The sequence below is a fragment of the Typopeltis vanoorti genome, chromosome 9, assembly GCF_054136105.1.
Source record: "Typopeltis vanoorti isolate ZY-2024b chromosome 9, IOZ_Tvanoo_1.0, whole genome shotgun sequence".
Taxonomy (NCBI): Eukaryota; Metazoa; Arthropoda; class Arachnida; order Uropygi; family Thelyphonidae; genus Typopeltis; species Typopeltis vanoorti.
This window is the reverse complement of record NC_143557.1, coordinates 75,628,650-75,647,248: the sequence shown is the minus strand read 5'-3', so window position 1 is coordinate 75,647,248 and position 18,599 is coordinate 75,628,650. Positions and strand designations below refer to the sequence as shown.

Genomic DNA, 18,599 nt, shown 5'->3' with positions numbered 1-18,599 from the left:
CTGCTATGCAGATAGCTCTTCTGAAGACAGTCAAGCATTCTGAGGAAGGTTTTAGGTGTGCCACACCAAATATGAGAACAATATTCTGAGGTTGGATGGATTTGAGATTTAAAGTGTCAGGAGTTGAGCAGAAGAGAAGATATTCTTTTTCATTCTAAACAATACAAGCTTTTTTCGGAGGCTGAAGATGCTGTGGATATGTTTATGACAGGATAGGCTAGATGTGAATGTCAACCTGAGAAGAGAAAACATCTTGATTGGTGAGCATAATATTGTCAGAAGTGAGGGAGGTGAAGTGTGATCGTTCTTATAGGAGATAAGATTACATTTTGGTGGCATTAAAACTCAACAGGTTATTCCTACCTTGCTTTGATAACAGCAAGGAAATCAGTGTTTAAAGTTGGTTCAAGAGGCTCTTGAAGCTGAATACTACAAGGTTTTACATTATAAATGAAGAAGAGAAATTTGTTTCAATAATGAAATACTGTGAGTAGACATATTTAAATAATTATAATACTGGATAAAAATGCATGTAATATATTTTTTATTAGCATAGAATTTTTGCCTAAGTATCATAGGCATCTTCAGTACAAGAACACAAGGCAATTGAACATTAACAGACACTTCTAAAAAAAAATCCCACCTAAGTAGCTAATATAAGATAACCAAAAAGGTCAGTAAATTTCCTAACTTTATTTTGTCTAAATATGTTTTTTTTTTTAAATTTAAAAAATTTTTTAAAATAAGTTTCACCTGCAGTGAGTGACCAGAGAGAGAGTTGGTGATACACCCACAAAGGGTAGAAGGAATAACATAAGATGGTAATTGTCATACTTGATCAAATGCCTTGGAAATATGAAGAGCGGCTGTTTAAGTTTCTCCAAACTTTTCTATGGATAGTATCGAAAGATAAGGGTTAATCTAGGACATCTGCAGAGCAAGAATGCCAGCATTCATTTTGGTGATCATTAAGTAACTGGTGAGGAAGTGGTGAAGAAGTTAGTTGTTGACTTTTTCCATTATTTTGAAGAGTATCGAAGTCAGAAGTAGTGGGATATTTTTTTGGGAACAGGCTGGATAAATGCTTGCTTTCAAGCTATTGGATAGATGCTAGATGAATATGATAGCTTGTGGAATCAATATAAGATTGGTGTTAGTTCTGGAGCATAAGCTTTTAGTACAACTGGAGGAATACTATTACTGCAGGAGATTTAAGGCTGACCACCTTATCCTGTAAACGGAGTGAGGTCCGATGATCAATGGACCCTCGACACCGCAAGGTAAAAGAGGGTATAAGGAAGATGAATGATGCAGGAGACTTTATCATAAAAAAATTATTTTCAGTAATTTTCTGATGAAAGATCAAAAGGACATCAAAGCATACTGTGGTAGTTCATGATTTGCTTAGTCATCTAAACAAGAGTTGGAGATGAAAACTTGATGCCAAGAGAGTCTGCTTTATCTTTAGCATATGTTGCCATTGTACCATCATGAGATAGGCAGGGATATGGAAGGACAGAAGCTGCATCCCATGTAACCTTGGTGAGAAGCCAGAAGTCTTGACTGCCATTTATGCAGGAAGAAAACTTGGTGCATTTGGCTAGTACAGAGTCTGCTTTGAACTTGTAAAACTATTTTTTGCATTTGTACGAGCTGTAGTAAGCTGAGCAAGAGGCTGGTGTTTAAAACCCTTGAGCCATTTAATGTATGCATATTTTTGGCTTGGATTGCTTTAGCACAATTGTTGGAGACCCAGAGCTGGATAAACGGTGAGGATTTTGAGTGAAGCTGTTAAAAATGTGACTTAATAAGGTCAAGGGTTTCTGTCAAAGGTACATTAGTGAAAAGTGAGGTGATGTCGAAACTGACCATGATGTCAGAATCTGTCAGAGTTAGACTATCTATTATTGGACAAAGGGGGGGGAGGTATTTTAACAGACATTTGATGTTATTAAGCCACATCCCCCCCGACATAATTGAATTATTCAGATTCACCATATATGCAGGCTATTTCCTATGGAATGGAAAAATATACAAACAGCTAAATGGGACTGCTATTTGTTTATCCTACCCCTCTAGCAAAGTTCAATATGGAGCATTTGGAACCCAAGCTCTCGACACAGCCACACCTATATGTGTTTGCTGTTTGGCCTCATGGTCCAGACACATTAGATAAGTTTTTGATGCATCTTAACAGCCAACATCCTTAAAATAAGCTTCATCAATAGGAAAAAGAAAGTAATAATAATCTCTTTTTTTAGATACACTAATGACATGACTTCTTATTGGTTCATTATTGTTGTCCATCTACAGAAAATCTACTCATACAGGAAAGTATTTACATAAACAACCACACCACCATCCTTCCCAACAGTATTGCATCCTCAAAGTGTTTTGGGGATGCCATACATTTACAAAACACTTACTCACTGAGCGAGAACTATTTGTTCAAATGACACATCCCTTGAAACTAAACTTAGGGACCCTTGCAGCATCTTTTTAACCAATGGCTGCAGCCCATATAAAATAGTAAAATATTACATGCACTCCTCCCCATATCCCCCCCTTACACCTAACAAACAGGATCACAGCAAAACCATTCCCATCCCATATTAAGCATAAATGAGAAAAAGCCAAATTTCTCTGCAAATAGGATCTCCCTACTACTTGCAAAAGATAGACTATATCCTGGAGTGTATAGTTTCCTGTGCTACAGTTTAGTCTACTTTGGACAGACAGGTAATCATCTATGACAAGTCAGGATTAGCAGACCATGCTCTGGATGCTCCTTCACATAGAATTAGATGGAGAAAAACATCTATATTACATAGACGTTGTTACAGGTCTGAGAGGCTATTATTGGAATCAGTATCAACTATGAAGCATTCTTCCAACCTCAAGTATGGTTGCATTTTTTTTTTTTTTTATGTGGTTCCCACCCACAAAAGGTTATTAGTAAACCTGTGGTATGTTTGTACCATGGTGGGCTAAGGATTTTTTTTCCATGTTGATCAATTTTATAAATTTTTTTTGTAATTTATTTATTTTTACATAATCCAGAACTTTTTCAAACCACTTCAGGCCTCCAGTAAGCAGGGCAGTGGTCTCACACCAGGCGATGAAATTCATCTCACACCTATTTCACCAAAAATCTGGGAAATTATCATTTTAACTGGATTTATTAGCTGGACTTCTCTAAATTAACTTGGTAGTTATTCAACCCATAGAGGGTGCCATGTAATGACATTAGGTGTTAGTTACAATTTAAGTTTCTACAATTACTTAGTTTAGTGCTGTGTGCCTGTTACAATTATCATTGTGCTCTAATGATTCTGGGTAGAAAACCAGCAATTATTTGCACTGATGTAATAAGTTATTTATTCCATAATATTTAATGTATCCATTAAATTAACAATAAACTAAAATTGTTTTTACTGTGAAATGTGTCAATTTATAATATGCATTAGTTATGGATTATTAAAGTTAAGTTTTTCACATTTTAGCTGGAGCAACCCAGGTGAAATGGAATAAAATGATTCCTAATTTATTAGCAACTTGTCATGAAGGGGATATTAGACTTTGGGATCCAAGAGTAAGTTTGTCATTCATTTAACAATGTATTGATTTTGTCATACCTATTGATAAATATATAAAATGTGATAAAGTAATTTAATTAGAAGCTTATTCTTGTTGAGAGGCTTATACGCTGGTTATACATGATAATTAATAATTAAGGAATTGACAGCGTACACTAGAAATATAAATTAAATAACCTTTAATATATACTTTCCGATATTTCGGCAAACGTCACGTTGCCATCTTCTTGGGAACTTATTACAGAGACAAGTGCACACAAGTACTACATAACAGCAAATGAGAACTGAAGCTAGCTTCAGTTCTCATTTGCTGTTATGTAGAAACATTTTCCTAAAGTCCTGATGGTGCCCCCTGGCAGGCTGTATTGGTAGTTCTTGGCCTTTGGGCTGAAGTTCTTCTGATAAATGTTTCCCAAATTTGGGGCAATCTCATGCATCCAAATTTGTTGAGGTTTGGCATGTTCCTAAGGGCTGAGGCTGTTTCCATGAATAGTCTTTCATATTTGAACTTGCTGCAGTGTATTATTGTGGCTTTCTTCCATCTTATTCTGTGGCGAGTATCCAGAGCGTGGTCTGCAAGCCCAGAGTGGCTGTACTTGTAAAATCGGATGTAATCCTTGTGTTCTGAGATTCTGATATTTGCTGTCCTGCCTGTTTGGCCAAAGTAGGACAGTTTACAGCTACAAGGGACCTGGTATACACAAGGTAGGTCTAGGGGAAGTGGTTGGTCTTTAGTGGAGCAGATAAGGGATGCCAATTTTCTATGTGGTCTGTAACAGGTGGTCAAGTCATGTTTTTTTAAAATTTTGTTGATTTTTTCCGAGGTGCCTCGGATGTAGGGAATGGCGATGGATTTAGATTAATCTTTTTTTGTGAAGGGGAGGGGATGGTGGGTTGTGGATAACTGGGTTAAGTATTTTTTGGGTTCTTTTTTTTGGGGGGGGGTAGCCATTGGCTGAGAAAGTGTCACGGATGTGATTTAGTTCAGTGGTTAGGGCTTGATCATTTGAACAGATTATTTTTGCCCTGTTGAATAGTGTCTTAATTCTACAAACAGATAGAGGAGACAGCCATGGGTTCACCACTTTCCCCACCCTTGGCTAACTTCTTTATGGAGACTTTTGAAGAGAAAGCCTTAAACTCAGCCCCACAAAAACCTACCATATGGCTTCGCTACGTTGATGATGTGTTCGCTATTTGGCCACATGGCCCAGATTCACTCATCTCCTTCCTAACACACTTAACCAACCAACACCCTAGAATCAAGTTCACCCTGGAAAAAGAGGAAAACAATAACCTCCCCTTCCTAGACACACTAGTCGCCCGCCAACCTGATGGAACCTTGGTTTTCTCAGTTTATAGAAAACCCACCCATACAGGCAGATACATTCACCAACAATCCCATCAACCTCCCCCCCTCACAACAATATGGAGTTATTAAGACACTATTCAACAGGGCAAAAATAATCTGTTCAAATGATCAAGCCCTAGCCACTGAACTAAATCACATCCATGACACTGTCTCAGCCAATGACTACCCTCCCCCCCAAAAGAATCCAAAAAATACTTAACCCAGTTATCTGCAACCCACCATCCCCTCCCCTTCACAAAAAAGATTACTCTAAATCCATCGCCATTCCCTACATCCGAGGCACCTCGGAAAAAATCAACAAAATTTTAAAAAAACATGACTTGACCACCTGTTACAGACCACATAGAAAATTGGCATCCCTTATCTGCTCCACTAAAGACCAACCACTTCCCCTAGACCTACCTGGTGTATACCAGGTCCCTTGCAGCTGTAAACTGTCCTACTTTGGCCAAACAGGCAGGACAGCAAATATCAGAATCTCAGAACACAAGGATTACATCCGATTTTACAAGTACAGCCACTCTGGGCTTGCAGACCACGCTCTGGATACTCACCACAGAATAAGATGGAAGAAAGCCACAACAATAATACACCACAGCAAGTTCAAATATGAAAGACTATTCATGGAATCAGCCTCAGCCCTTAGGAACATGTCAAACCTCAACAAATTTGGATGCATGAGATTGCCCCAAATTTGGGAAACATTTATCAGAAGAACTTCAGCCCAAAGGCCAAGAACTACCAATATAGCCCGCCAGGGGGCACCATCAGGACTTTAGGGAAACGTTAGCTTCAGTTCTCATTTGCTGTTATGTAGTACTTGTGTGCACTTGTCTTTGTAATAAGTTCCCAAGAAGATGGCAACGTGACGTTTGCCGAAATAGCGGAAAGTATATATTAAAGTTTATTTAATTTATATTTCTAGTGTACGCTGTCAATTCCTTAATTATTAGTTATCATTAATTAGAAGCTAGAAACAGTAGTTTATTTAGAAACTTTAAAAAATTACAACAGTGGTACTCTGCATTAAACTAATATAATTTACTGATCTGTTTGTTATTATAGTTACATTGTTACACAGTACTCATTGTCAGCAGTGATTATTATAAGTAATTATAGGCACATTTTACATGCATGGTCAACTGCATGTGATAATTTTATGTCTACACATTTAAGGACACAATTCTTATCAGTTTTAATCATTTAATATTTAGTTATGTCTGATACTGCATAGATATTTTTTATAAAATATAAATCGGAAAAAAATTATAATTTGTTGATATTCACAATCTTGTTTGCAATAAAAAAAAAAAATCAGTTTTCAGGCCTTGCACTTAATATTAGTAGAAAGTTACATACCATGTTTCAGTGGTGAGAAGAAAATTTTTTTAAAATTATTTTTTTTAATAATTTGATTTAATTAGCATTTTATATTATCAGTATATTTAATTCAAACTTGCAATTAACACAGTGATGCTGATTTTGGAATGCTTAACTTTTGTTCTAATTCACTTAATTATTATATTTGCAGCTCCCCTGAAAATGCTGTATATACAATAAATGTATCATTAGAACCATATTTAGAAAAGAGTTTGTGCCATGCTGTCCCAAAATTGAGCCAAACATTACTTGAATAAACAATATTCTTTCTTCTTATTATTGAAAATCCTATGGAACTGTAACCTTGTGCCATCCTATATATTTATATAATATTGACTGACCACTTTATTGTAGTTTTGGCATGATGCATCATAGTTTACAGAATATTAATATCCTGTAATATGATTTGGATGCCTAGTATTTGAAAGTCTTATCTTAGGATACTGGCTGCAGATGCAAATTTCTGAAGTCATGATCATGTTCATCAAACCATGTTGGCATAGTGAATGGCAGCATTCTCATTTTGAAAGTAATTGCCATTACCAAATTATGTCCTCGGAGTAAGCACTCTACTTGAGCATATGTTTTGTGCCTTCTAGTATAGCCATGTTACAAAAAATATGGCAGCAAAACATTCATAAACCATAAATGCACCATTCAAAATAGCTTCTTAAATGGCAGGCAAGTTCAAGTAGATCAATAACATTTATATAATAAAAGAAAGCAGTGGTCAGTTACATTAATTGCTTTCTTTTAGACATTATTTAATGGATGTGGTACTGATACAAAATGGCTAATGCTAAAGGACATTCTTGCATAATTTAACATCTAAATTTATACCAAAACTTTCGTAATAAAGCTGCATTGACTAGGTGAATCATAATAATTAAATATGGTAAAAGGAAAAGCTTTGGAAAGATGCTCCTTAACTTTTTTCATATTCCATCAAATTCCTTCTTTCACCCTAATCTCTTATCCATATCTCACTGTTGTGTTATAGATATATAGTAAATGAGCTATTAAGTATAAGTTAGCATTAATTTTTTTTAATACATCATCCCCCCCCCCCCACACACATACATACGAGGTTGCTGAGACTATAGCACAACAGTGCTGTATGGGTAAGTAATTAAGGAGAAAGAAATAATCTGTGTTTCATGAACAGCTTGAGGAAGGCTGTTGCAAACAAAATTGTTAAACATTATAAAGTAAAATTTGAATTATACCTAATGAAGAACACTAAGATATAAAGCTTTTATAGACTGGTAAAAAGAAGTAAGGATAATAGAAAAAAACATTTAACTATTCCTTGGAGTAAATTTAATGTGCAGGCTGTGCATACTAAAGAATTTATAAGCATTTTTTGAGTATGTGAACACTGGTGAGAAGGGGAATTACTACTTGAGAGATGTGATTTATTTAATGATCTTATACTAGAGGAGAAAATTCTTGGTATTTTAAAAAATTCTTTTCAAAATTGTTGATATCTTAATGATTTTTCAGCTTTTTGTTAAGGTAGGGATCATATATCTGCTTATATGTTTAAATTATAAATTCATTCTTTCATTGTTAGGCCAAGAACTTTTCAGATCACCCTTGTACACATCGATTTTTGCTCTACCCTTGTACCTGTACAAAGGGACTAATACGCTCTTTCCACTCCTGTTTGATCATTACGGAGCTGACACTCAAATTATACAACCTGGTCAAGGCCTAACAAGTTCAGCTGAACATTCCTACAATATCATGTCTGTTTCTGAATTCTTATCCAGGTTATGCGACATCTTTAAAACTTCCATCTCATTTCACCTCACTCTCTCTCTCTCTCTCGCTGTGTAGTTGCATATGCTAGGTTGATAGATCTTAGAGTGAGTGCTCATTATTTGGACAATCACATCTGCTCTGACACAAGTGTACATCAGCATTTTGTTAAGTTATTCTTCAGCATTCCTTCTTTCTTTTACTTGTAGCATAATCATAAAATTCTTTTGGGTTGCTTTTAAAAGCCTCTACAACTAATTTATTTTCATTTAACTTGCTTTCTGTTCAACAGTAATCAACTTTTCTCCTGTGTATGAATATTCTTTCCACATCATCTTTATATGGATGATATGGAAGAAATATCATGAGAAGGATGATGCTTAATAAGGCTGCACATCCATTTCACGTTGACCTTATTCTTCAAATTCTAGAGACATGTTCAGTTACTGCATCATTTATGCATTTTTTTACTACTTCCCATGATTGCATATATTCTTCCCATTTATTAACTGATACCATGGGACCAAACAAGGTCATCATCAAATTCCTGACATGTACCCTCAAGGGGTATACAGGATATGATAGTACTACGTGGGCTGTTCAATAAGTAATAAAACTAATTTTACTGTGGAGAAACCACTCATCACAATATTAATTTTTGTGGAATAAAGGAATGTTGCTGTATGTATTAACAAAAGAGGTTGATAGATGGTGTATATGGGCTGACGTGCTGGAGTGTCACGTGACTAAACGCAAGTGCTCATCAGCGTGCCTACGAGGTGCGACCAGTCTTCGAAATGGAAGCATCCTTGGAACAGCGTTATGCGATTAAATTTTGTGTGCGTTTGCAAAAATCGGCATCAGACACTTTTATCATGATATGTGAAGCTTTGTCGAGGAAGCAATGTCGAGGGCAAGTTTTTTTTTCGCTGGCATAAAACTTTTAAGGAAGGAAGGCAAAATGTGGAAGACCTTCAACGTCCATCACAGAGACAATGATCACAGCAGCGATTATCATCAAGCACGTCAAAAGGAAGCGTCCATTGCTGAAGAATGGCTTCTTATTGCACCACGATAATGCAAGGCCACATATTGCTGGTTGTGTAGTGGACATTTTGCAGAAGAACAACACAGATATCCTACCACACCCTCCATACAGTCCTGATCTCGCACCGTGCGATTTCTGGCTGTTTCCTCAGCTCAAGAAACCACTAAGAGGCTGCCATTTCGAAAGCAACAAAGCATGTCTAAAAGCTGCGGAGCCAGTTTTTGAAAGAACTCTCAAAAAACGGACTCTCACATGTGTTTAAGAAGTGGACGCAACGTTGGGACAAATGCATTGCGTCTCACAGTAGTTACTTCGAAAAAGACCATGTAAATGATGACGATTAAAGGGGTAATCTGTTTTTCTGTATAAATATAGTCTTATTACTTATTGAACAGCAGCCTACGTACATGAAAAACTTACATTATTACTGTCTAAAATTTTCCTCAAAATCAATCTGTTACCTGTCACGACGCCAGCATTATCAGATCTTATATTTCTATCTCTATAAGGCACTTTTTACTGTATCAATCCACCTATATCTTGGTCTTCTTCTGGGTCTTTTTCCTGCCAACCTGGCAGAGAAGACTTGTTTTGCTATTCTTTCCTCGCCCATTCTGTTGAAGTGACCATACCACCTGAGATTAGCTCTACCAACACATTCCTGGATGCTAACAATGTCAAGTTCTTTCCTAATATCCTTGTTTTGAATATCATATTGCCATTGATGCCATCTGTTTACACCACTAATCTTTCTCAGGGCTCTGATATCTGCAGTCTCTAGTCTTTGGTCAAGTGCTTTATTTATTTATAACCCAGCTCTCAAATCCATAAGTTAAAATTGGCTTGAACATAAAAGGAAGAACCCCCCCCCCCTCTTATATACAGTACATGGGAATTGTGCAACATTGCGGATGCTGGCTATTTTATTTACAACATCATCAGATGTAAACCACAAAACTAACTGTGAGCCTGCCACATGGTTTTTATGAAATCCTGTATTAAGAGGAGCTTGGTTGGTTTAGAGTATTGGAAAGTCTGACTGGTTTGAGAGTAGTGAGGAGTAATTTTTTTTTTCAGCTGCCAAGAAGAGGAGAGTAAATTGAGTCTTTCTATGTTTATAGAATATTGGGTAATCTTATCACTAGAGATTTAGAACATAATTTAGTTTCATTATTTTGGAAATCGATAATTGTGATCTCGATTTCAGGAGTATGTCTAGATTGTATTACATGTAAGGACATCTCAGTGGTGGGATTTTTGTTTTTGCTGTTATGTTTTTGTTTGTTTTTTCTTTGTGCTGGAAAGAAAGTAATCCAGTATGGGAATATTGCAGTTCACCAATATAATAGGTATTGTATCCTGATTGGCGGTTTACAGTATAGTATAGACTTATTTGAGAGGTACTTTTGATATGCTTTCTTCTTTTCCTTCACAGCCTCTTTAACTTCTTGTGTCTACCATGTAGTTCTGATTTTTCTATCCTTACAGACAACCTCACAACATGCCTCTCTGGCTGAATCAATCAATGTTTTCATCAGGATTTGCCACTGAATCTTCAAGGTTTGGTTCCTGTTCTCAAACTGTTTAATTTTTTCTTCAATAAGGTTTGTGTATTTTAGTCTACAGTTCACATCTGAGAGCTGCTCAACTTTTATTCACTTTAAAACTTTCTTACATGATGAAATTCAATTTTATCCTACTCAAGACTAAATGGTGTTCACTTCCAATTTCAAGTACTCTGTACACTTTAGTATTCTGCACCAGCGAGAAAACATCAATATCAACAATAACATAGTCGATGAGAGGGTTCATATTCCTTGCCTGATTTCTCCATGTGAATTTGTGCACATTTTTATGTTGGAACATGGTGTTAGTAATAACCAGTCCATGTCCTGAGCAGAAATCCAACAGGTATTTGCCATTATTATTAGCTTTGCTCTTTTCTCCAAATTTTTCCAAAATATTTTTGTATGTCTGACAATCATTTCCTACTCTGCTATTTAGATCCCCTACAAGGACCAACTTTTTCTTTTCCATTGTCAGGCTTTTTGAGGCTTTCTCTAAAGCCTCAAAAAATTCCTCTCCTTCTACCTTAGTAGAACCTCCTTCTGTGGGACCATAGGCACAAATAAGTTTCATTGTCCAGTTCCCCATTCTGATGTTTGCCTGCATCATTTCTTGTTCTTGCCTGCAATTCAAGAAGATTAACCTCGTATTAAGTGTTGAATGCTATAGCTACTTTTTCTTTTCCCTGATTGTTATTGCCTGAATATAATATTTCATATTTATTGCTCAGAAAGATCTTGCCAGTTTTTGTCTTTTTTGTTTTAGTCACCCCTATTATGTCAATCTGGTACTTATCCAGTTCCTCAGCTAGCTCCATTTCTTTGCCATTCAGGCTTCTTATGTTAATAGTACTGATCTTGAACTCTGGTGATGTTCAGCTCGGATGTATTTCAGGATTTGTTGCAGTAGCTGACTTTTTACAGTTCGCCCTGGTTCTCTGGAGAAAACTACAGGGGCATTGTTTAACTGGGAGATGCCCCAGCTGACATGATTTTAAATTGTAGTTTAAGCCGATAAGAATACAGTTTGGTTGGCTAAATCCCAAATTGCCAGCACATCCTCATTCGTTCAGTGTCCAGGTAGTTACCTAACAGGATGCACCACAAGAAGGTGAGGATCGGACATTAGTCAGAAGCCCTGGTCAGTTCTCTGCATTCCTTATTTTTGTGGAAGTCTCCTCTCATTTATACAGCTTTGACCCTTAAGCATCCCTGCCAAACAAGGTATTATCTTGAATTTGTCATGATTTCCAACTGTGTAGGTCAGCATGTAACTATTCCTAATCGGAACATCCATATAGTTAGCTACTTCTCAGATAAAAATGGCATGATTACTGTTATCAACTGGTCTTGTGGCAAAACAATAGCATCCTTAACTGATGCTGCAATCAAATGCAACTCTTTGGCCTCGAGTTCCTCCTCTTGCATGCTGCTTGAGAAAGTCGTCTTGCAACAGCTCAATAAATTCTCCTTTATTCTTATATGATTTTTCTGCTGCTCAATCAGTGTTTGAATAAATTAAGTTCATTCATAATTGTTACTTGTTTAGTATCCATCAGGGTAATTTGCAGCATGTTTCATCATCCCCAACAACTGAACTGCCAGGTCTGCAGCATACTTCACACTAGATTACCTCAAGCTCACTGTTACATGGAACATTATTACTATTATTTCTTTCACGAGTTTCTTCTCTCACTGGATTAAAATCACCTAATATCATTAGTAGTATCGCTCTTCCTTTCCACTGTCTTCTGTCCTTCCAGATAACACTATCTTTTACGATTGATTCCAATCACTACATCTGACTCTTATAGCCTGGTTTTACTAATAATTTTTAAGCCCCAACATGTATTCACCAAGGCAACAAACTCATCTCCTTGTTCCTGATGCTCCTGTATATGTTCATAGACAACTGACTGTTGTATACTCGCATCCATAGTCTGCTTGGCACAGTTCAGAATGTTATCTTTTCCATTCTTTCTCTCTCTCTCTCTCTCTCTCTCTCTCATACACACACACAGAGTCCAAAAATCTGATCTGTACAGGTCCACCCTTTCACCAGATTCATAACTATGCTTATTGACATTCATATCATTATCATATTTGCATACCTATCTGCATTTACACACCCTCACTATTCTTCCGATGATTATCTAGGTTCACTGACTCTTCATTAGGTCTCACCTCAATAAATAATTTTTTCTGGGTCTTAATATCAATCCATTCAAGTGCATACATCTTATCCCTCTTATGTAAGTCTTTTCTATCATGAGAATCACTCCATACATCCAAAAACTCGCACCTGTTTCTTCTACATGCAGCCTGCGCATTGAATCATTTGCCATCATATCCCTCCTTCTTTGCTTTGTACTGTCATATTTATGTAAAAATGCTTTAACAGTTGTCACTTTCTTACATTTCTTTCTCACTTCTTCCAGTAATCCTTTAATATCCTTTCTAATACTGTTAGAGGATACAAAAGGATATTCTACTTAAATTTATTTCTATGAGCACTACCATCTTTTATTTTGCTTTTGTTTTCAATTTGTTTTCTTCAAGTTAAAATGCTTAACTTCTTTTTTCTAGTCAAAATTTTAGTTTTTTTTAACATTTTTTTTTGTTTGTTTGACAATTTTCATTTGATTATTATTAATATCAAATGTTTTCTACATCACAGAAAGGAACTAGTCCAGTTCAGTATATAGCTGCCCATTTATCTAAAATACATGGCCTAGACTGGAGTTTGACAATGCAGGATTACCTTGCAACATCTAGCCAAGACTGCACTGTTAAAGTAAGTATTCATCTTTCTGACAATTTTTATTTGAAATAAAATGTGCATCCTATAAAAGAAAAGTTTTTTAATTTGTTAACTTTGGATTGAAAAATCTTCATAGTAGTTTCCACAAAATAACGCCTCCATAGTGCAATTGGAAGAAGCAGAACATTGCACCCTTCGATTGTAAAAGACCTGGATTCAATTCTTGTCGTGACAGGGGGAAATCCTTATATGGACTTTTTCAATTGAAGATGAGTTAGCTGATCTCATACAGAGGTAGCAGGGTTTTTTCTCCCAGTAGATAGGGTGAGATGTATTTAGCGAAGTATAGTAGTAGATTGCCCTCCTGTGATGAGTCCATGGATTCCCTGGAGGTGTCATGTAATAATAATAATAATGCATTTAAATAGAAATATTTATTTAAAAACATATATTGAGAATAACAGCTTGTGCTTTCAAGTTTTTTTATAGTGAACAAGTTAAATGGGGGGGGGGGGGAAGAAGAAACTTATTTTTCTGCATAGAAAAATTGATGTAGCACATCAATGTTTCTTAAGTGCTTATCATACATTCTCAAATTTTGCATATTCTAAAAACAGTAAATGTTTTTGTTGAATTATCATCATCTTGAGATAGAAGCATATTTGTATAAAACTGGTGAACAACTATCTCATGTTTTTGTGACTCACTCAATGAAAGTTGTAAATCTATTGTATATATTAATACTATGGATGGGCTTGGAATTTTTTTAAAATTATGTATATATTTTATTTTTTATAATCTGGAATCCCTGCTCTAGAGACCAAATGGAACTTTTTCAGGATGATGATAAACATTTTTCAATGAAAATGTTTATCATCATCTATCTCTCACATCAGTTTTGTATAAAGTAATGGAGAAGGTTATCAACTTGAAAATTGCTATCTAATTAGTCACCACCAGTATGGATTGTGCTAATCTATATCCACAAGAAAGAGATCTCCTGGCTTATGTTACACATCTTTGGACTCACTCCATGGAAAGGTTTGGAGAAGTATGTGCCATTACTCTTGACATCTCCAAGGCTTTTGATAGGGTCTGGCATTGAGGACTTCTCAACAAGTTACCATGATTTGGACCGCTTTTGGCTTGTGTAAATGGATTGCCAGTTTTCTCTCAGATCGATCTCTACGTGTAATGGTGGATGGTGTTCTCTCCTCAGACTTTCCTGTCAATGCCAGTATCCCTCGGGGGGGGGGGGGTCTGTTGTTTCACCCACCTTCTTTCTGATCTATATAATTGACCTGCTGTCATTGACTTCATATGACAAGCCTTGCAGTGCTAGAACATCTCAAACTTCAAGATAATCTGTAAGTGCCCTGAACACCGATCTCCACAGTATCCTTGATTAGAGTGAAAGCAACCTAGTCTTCAATGCATTCCATAATGCAGTTTTGCTTATTTTCTCATAATAAAGAATCGGATCTTCTCCATTTACTTTTGATAATGATCAGCTTAATGCCAGCAAAGGTTGGCCAATTGGTAGAGTCTCCGTTACTTATGGCTCATGCAAAAACTTGGGCAAGTCTGAGCGTGGTTAGTAGTTGGAAGGGGACCAGTCGTTCGATGCTGTTGGCACTCTGCTGAGGACTGGCCATTCTCACAGGGTTAACTTCATTCTGTAAACTGATGTAAGTCAGACTTCTGTACCCATGAGGACACTTGGGGATATGGCAATGATCAGCTCAACAGTCAAGACCAAATCTCTCTTCTCGGATGGAATCTTACTTCCAGATATGACTGTGCCAGACCTTTCCTGGCACAGTCATATCACTTCTATAACATCATTCAGCTTTCAAAAAACTTGGCATCCTTTTCTGCTTAAAATGGTTCTTCTCTGCTGAACAGGTACTTACTCTATATAAATCCCAAATCTGACAAACATTGGAATACTTCTCTCATGTTTGGGGTGGTGCACTAAGACTTCCCTAAAAATTCTTGATTCAGAAAAGGGCAGTCTAGTTGATTAATGCATTTCTCTTACACATTCTTTTCATATTTCCACAGGCATTGTTGTAGAACTAGCATCTGTTTTGTCTTCCATTTTTGCCAAATTGACAGGAATTCAAGAAGCAGCTGCTCCACATCCCTTTACAGTCAAACTGCGTACTCACTGAACCTACTGCTCCCAGTCATCTTTCATTCTTTCCACCTCCATTCTGTGGAACAGCTTCCCCCATGAAGCATTTCCAATGGATTACAATCTCCTGCGGTTCAAGCACAATATCAATAGATTACTCCTGATGCTGCTGCCCATATATGGTATTTGTTCTACAGGCTCTTCTGCTTTTCGTGTATAGTAGAAATATACACTAGTTTTCCCATGTGGGGCATTAAACTTACAGAATGCTTGTACTTTTTTTTCTTTCGTAGAAAGTGGTTGCTAGCCCCTTGCTGGTTTAAATGTCTAACCTGCTCTTCTGAAATGGATCATACAGTCGATTTCAGAAATGGGTGAAGTAAGTCATCGAATGACTTTGTTTGTCATTGACTGTGAATCATTTCAGTTACATACCATCCATTTTACAATAATATAATTTTCTTCTGCTCACAGTGCCATCTTTCCCCTGTCATTGTTTGAACTAATTTTTTTGTCAAAATCTCTTCCCCATGATAGGGTACTCACCAAGTTAGCAACTTCTTTAGCAACATAAAGCATTTAAATAATTTTATATATAAAAACTTTCTCCCATTGGTTGCAAGTCATGAAATTCATGGTACTACTGAATTTCATCTCAAAATGCAAAGCATAATAATTAATAATTATTATTAATATAAATGCAAAGCATAAATAAAATATAAATAAAATGCAAAGCATAATAATTAATAATACTTTTGTTGATTACATTGCTGAGCTAGCATGAAATATTAGCTTCTATATATAAAACTCAGCAATATATTCTTTGACATCCACTGCTTCTAAAAAAAATAAAAATAAAGCTATTTATTGTATTAATTTTTTATCTTAATATTTGAATCTAAATAATGATATTTTAAATCTTAAACTTTTAAAACCAATTTAAAAACAACTATTTCTGTATATATATATATATATATGTCTAGTATTTAGGCTTATGTGCTGGTTTAAACATTATTAGGTTTAATGGAATGGATACAGCACAGAGAAACAATAATACACAAATTTAATGGATTCTATATTTCCTCTATCACAGAGGCATTGTCAGGGATACAGTTTCAAAATTGTTAAAGCACACACAAAAACACTTAAAACAATAAGTAGGAAAAAAATTAGGCTAAAAGCCTAAAATTCTGTGAGAAGCATTCTCAATGGGTGCTGTTACAATTTTGAGATTGTATCCATGATGATGTCTCTATGACAAAGGAAGTACAGAATCCAATAAACTTGTATTTTATTGTTCCTCTGTGTTGTGTTCATTCCATTAAACCTAATAATGAGCTCTTTGTGTTGTTTTGAACAATTTTTATAATATACTTTGTAAATAAATATTAATATTAGTGTAATAGTTTCCCTAATTTTTTCCCTTCATTATTTAATGCAGTTTTGGGATACCACAAGTCCACGGAAGCCTGAAAGTGTATTATCTACAGGGTTTCCTGTATGGAGAGCTAGGTACACGGTTAGTTAATACAATTTTGTTTTCTGTTGTTTTTGAAGAGAATGACTTTTAAATTTTGGGAAGATTTGATTTTTCTTTATTATACAGGTATCTCTTGCTTAATGCGGGATTTGATTAACGCAGGGAAATAAATTGCGACTATCCCTTGATATACGCGGCAAGAATTTAATTAACATGCCTTTAAATTTACCACCAAAAACATGCAAGCCTCGAGGAGAAAGAAAGTCGTGAGCATAATGACATCATTCCTCCCACACAACTGCGCTCCCAGAACCTGAGAGCCAGCCAGTTACTTCACTGCCAGCATTAAGAGTGGGCATATTGCAAGCTCCAGTTGTTCTGCTGTATTACAAATTATGTTCTTCGTAAATTTTACAGCCCATTAATCATTTCAAAGAATAAGAGCAATCCTACAACCAGTTCTTTAAGTGAAAAAAAGAGGAGGAAAGTAATTATCTTAGATACAAAACTTGATATAATTAAAAGATTTAAATGTGGTGAAAGTAAAAGTAAGATTGGAAGCGAATTTGGTTTTAACGAGTCTACACTATGGACTATTTTATCCAAAGCTGATGAGTATTGTGAGCAAGGTAAAGTTGCATCTACAAGCATGCATTGCACACACAACCAAATTGCTATGATGGTTGAAATGAAAGATCTGTTAATTATTTGGCTGGAAGACTGCAATCAAAAGAGAATTCCAATTAGTGCCTATAATATCACAGCCAAAACTCTAGGTCTCTTTTTCAAGACTTAAAGAGACTAAAATATAAAGACGATTCAAAATTCGCAGCTAGAAAAGACTGGCTTGAAAATTTTAAATCTAGGGCTGGACTAAAGAATGTGAAAATAACAGGTGAAGATGCTGCATCTACATTTCCTGCTAAGCTTCAGAAAATTATCAAAGAAAATTATTATGATTACTGCCAATTTTCAATGTAGATGAAACTGGCCTCTATTGGAAAAAAATGCCATCTAGAACTTTTATATCAAAAAAAGAAGCAGTGCAGCCTGGCTATAAATTATCAAAAGATCGCATAACTGTTATGCTTGGAGGGAATGCTAATGGAAATTTTAAATTGAAGGCGCATCCAAGGGCTTTAAAAGGATGTAACAAGAACTCTTTACCTGTAATTTGGTGTGCGAATCAGAAGGCTTGGGTTACCCAAAGCCTTCTGAAACCCAAAATAAGATTGGTTTATCTTATTTTTGTCTGGCAATTGAAGCTTATTGCAAGAGAAATAACTTAGCCTTCAAAGCGCTTTTGCTTTTAGATAATGCACCTGGTCATTCAAATTCTTTTAATGGTCTGTGTGAGAATGTGAAAGTTTTATTTTTTCCACCAAATATGACATCATTGCTACAACCCATGGACGTCATTGCAACTTTCAAAGCCTATTTTCTTAAAATGACATTCTCAAAGGCAGTAGAAATAACAACGGGAGAATATGCGATTACGC

The 18,599-nt window shown here is 35.9% G+C and overlaps 1 protein-coding gene across 6 annotated transcripts in view; it reads left to right on the top strand.

The window, feature by feature from the left end:
• The window catches only part of Wdr59 (WD repeat domain 59), a 261,127-nt gene that overhangs the window by 72,073 nt on the left and 170,455 nt on the right, over positions 1-18,599 (top strand). For all 6 annotated transcript variants that reach the window (XM_090397480.1, XM_090397478.1, XM_090397477.1 and 3 more), the window contains exons 7-9: positions 3,504-3,592; positions 13,400-13,516; positions 17,062-17,139. In XM_090397480.1, coding sequence (XP_090253606.1) covers positions 3,504-3,592; positions 13,400-13,516; positions 17,062-17,139 — 284 coding nt within the window. The remainder of the gene's footprint in view (positions 1-3,503; positions 3,593-13,399; positions 13,517-17,061; positions 17,140-18,599) is intronic.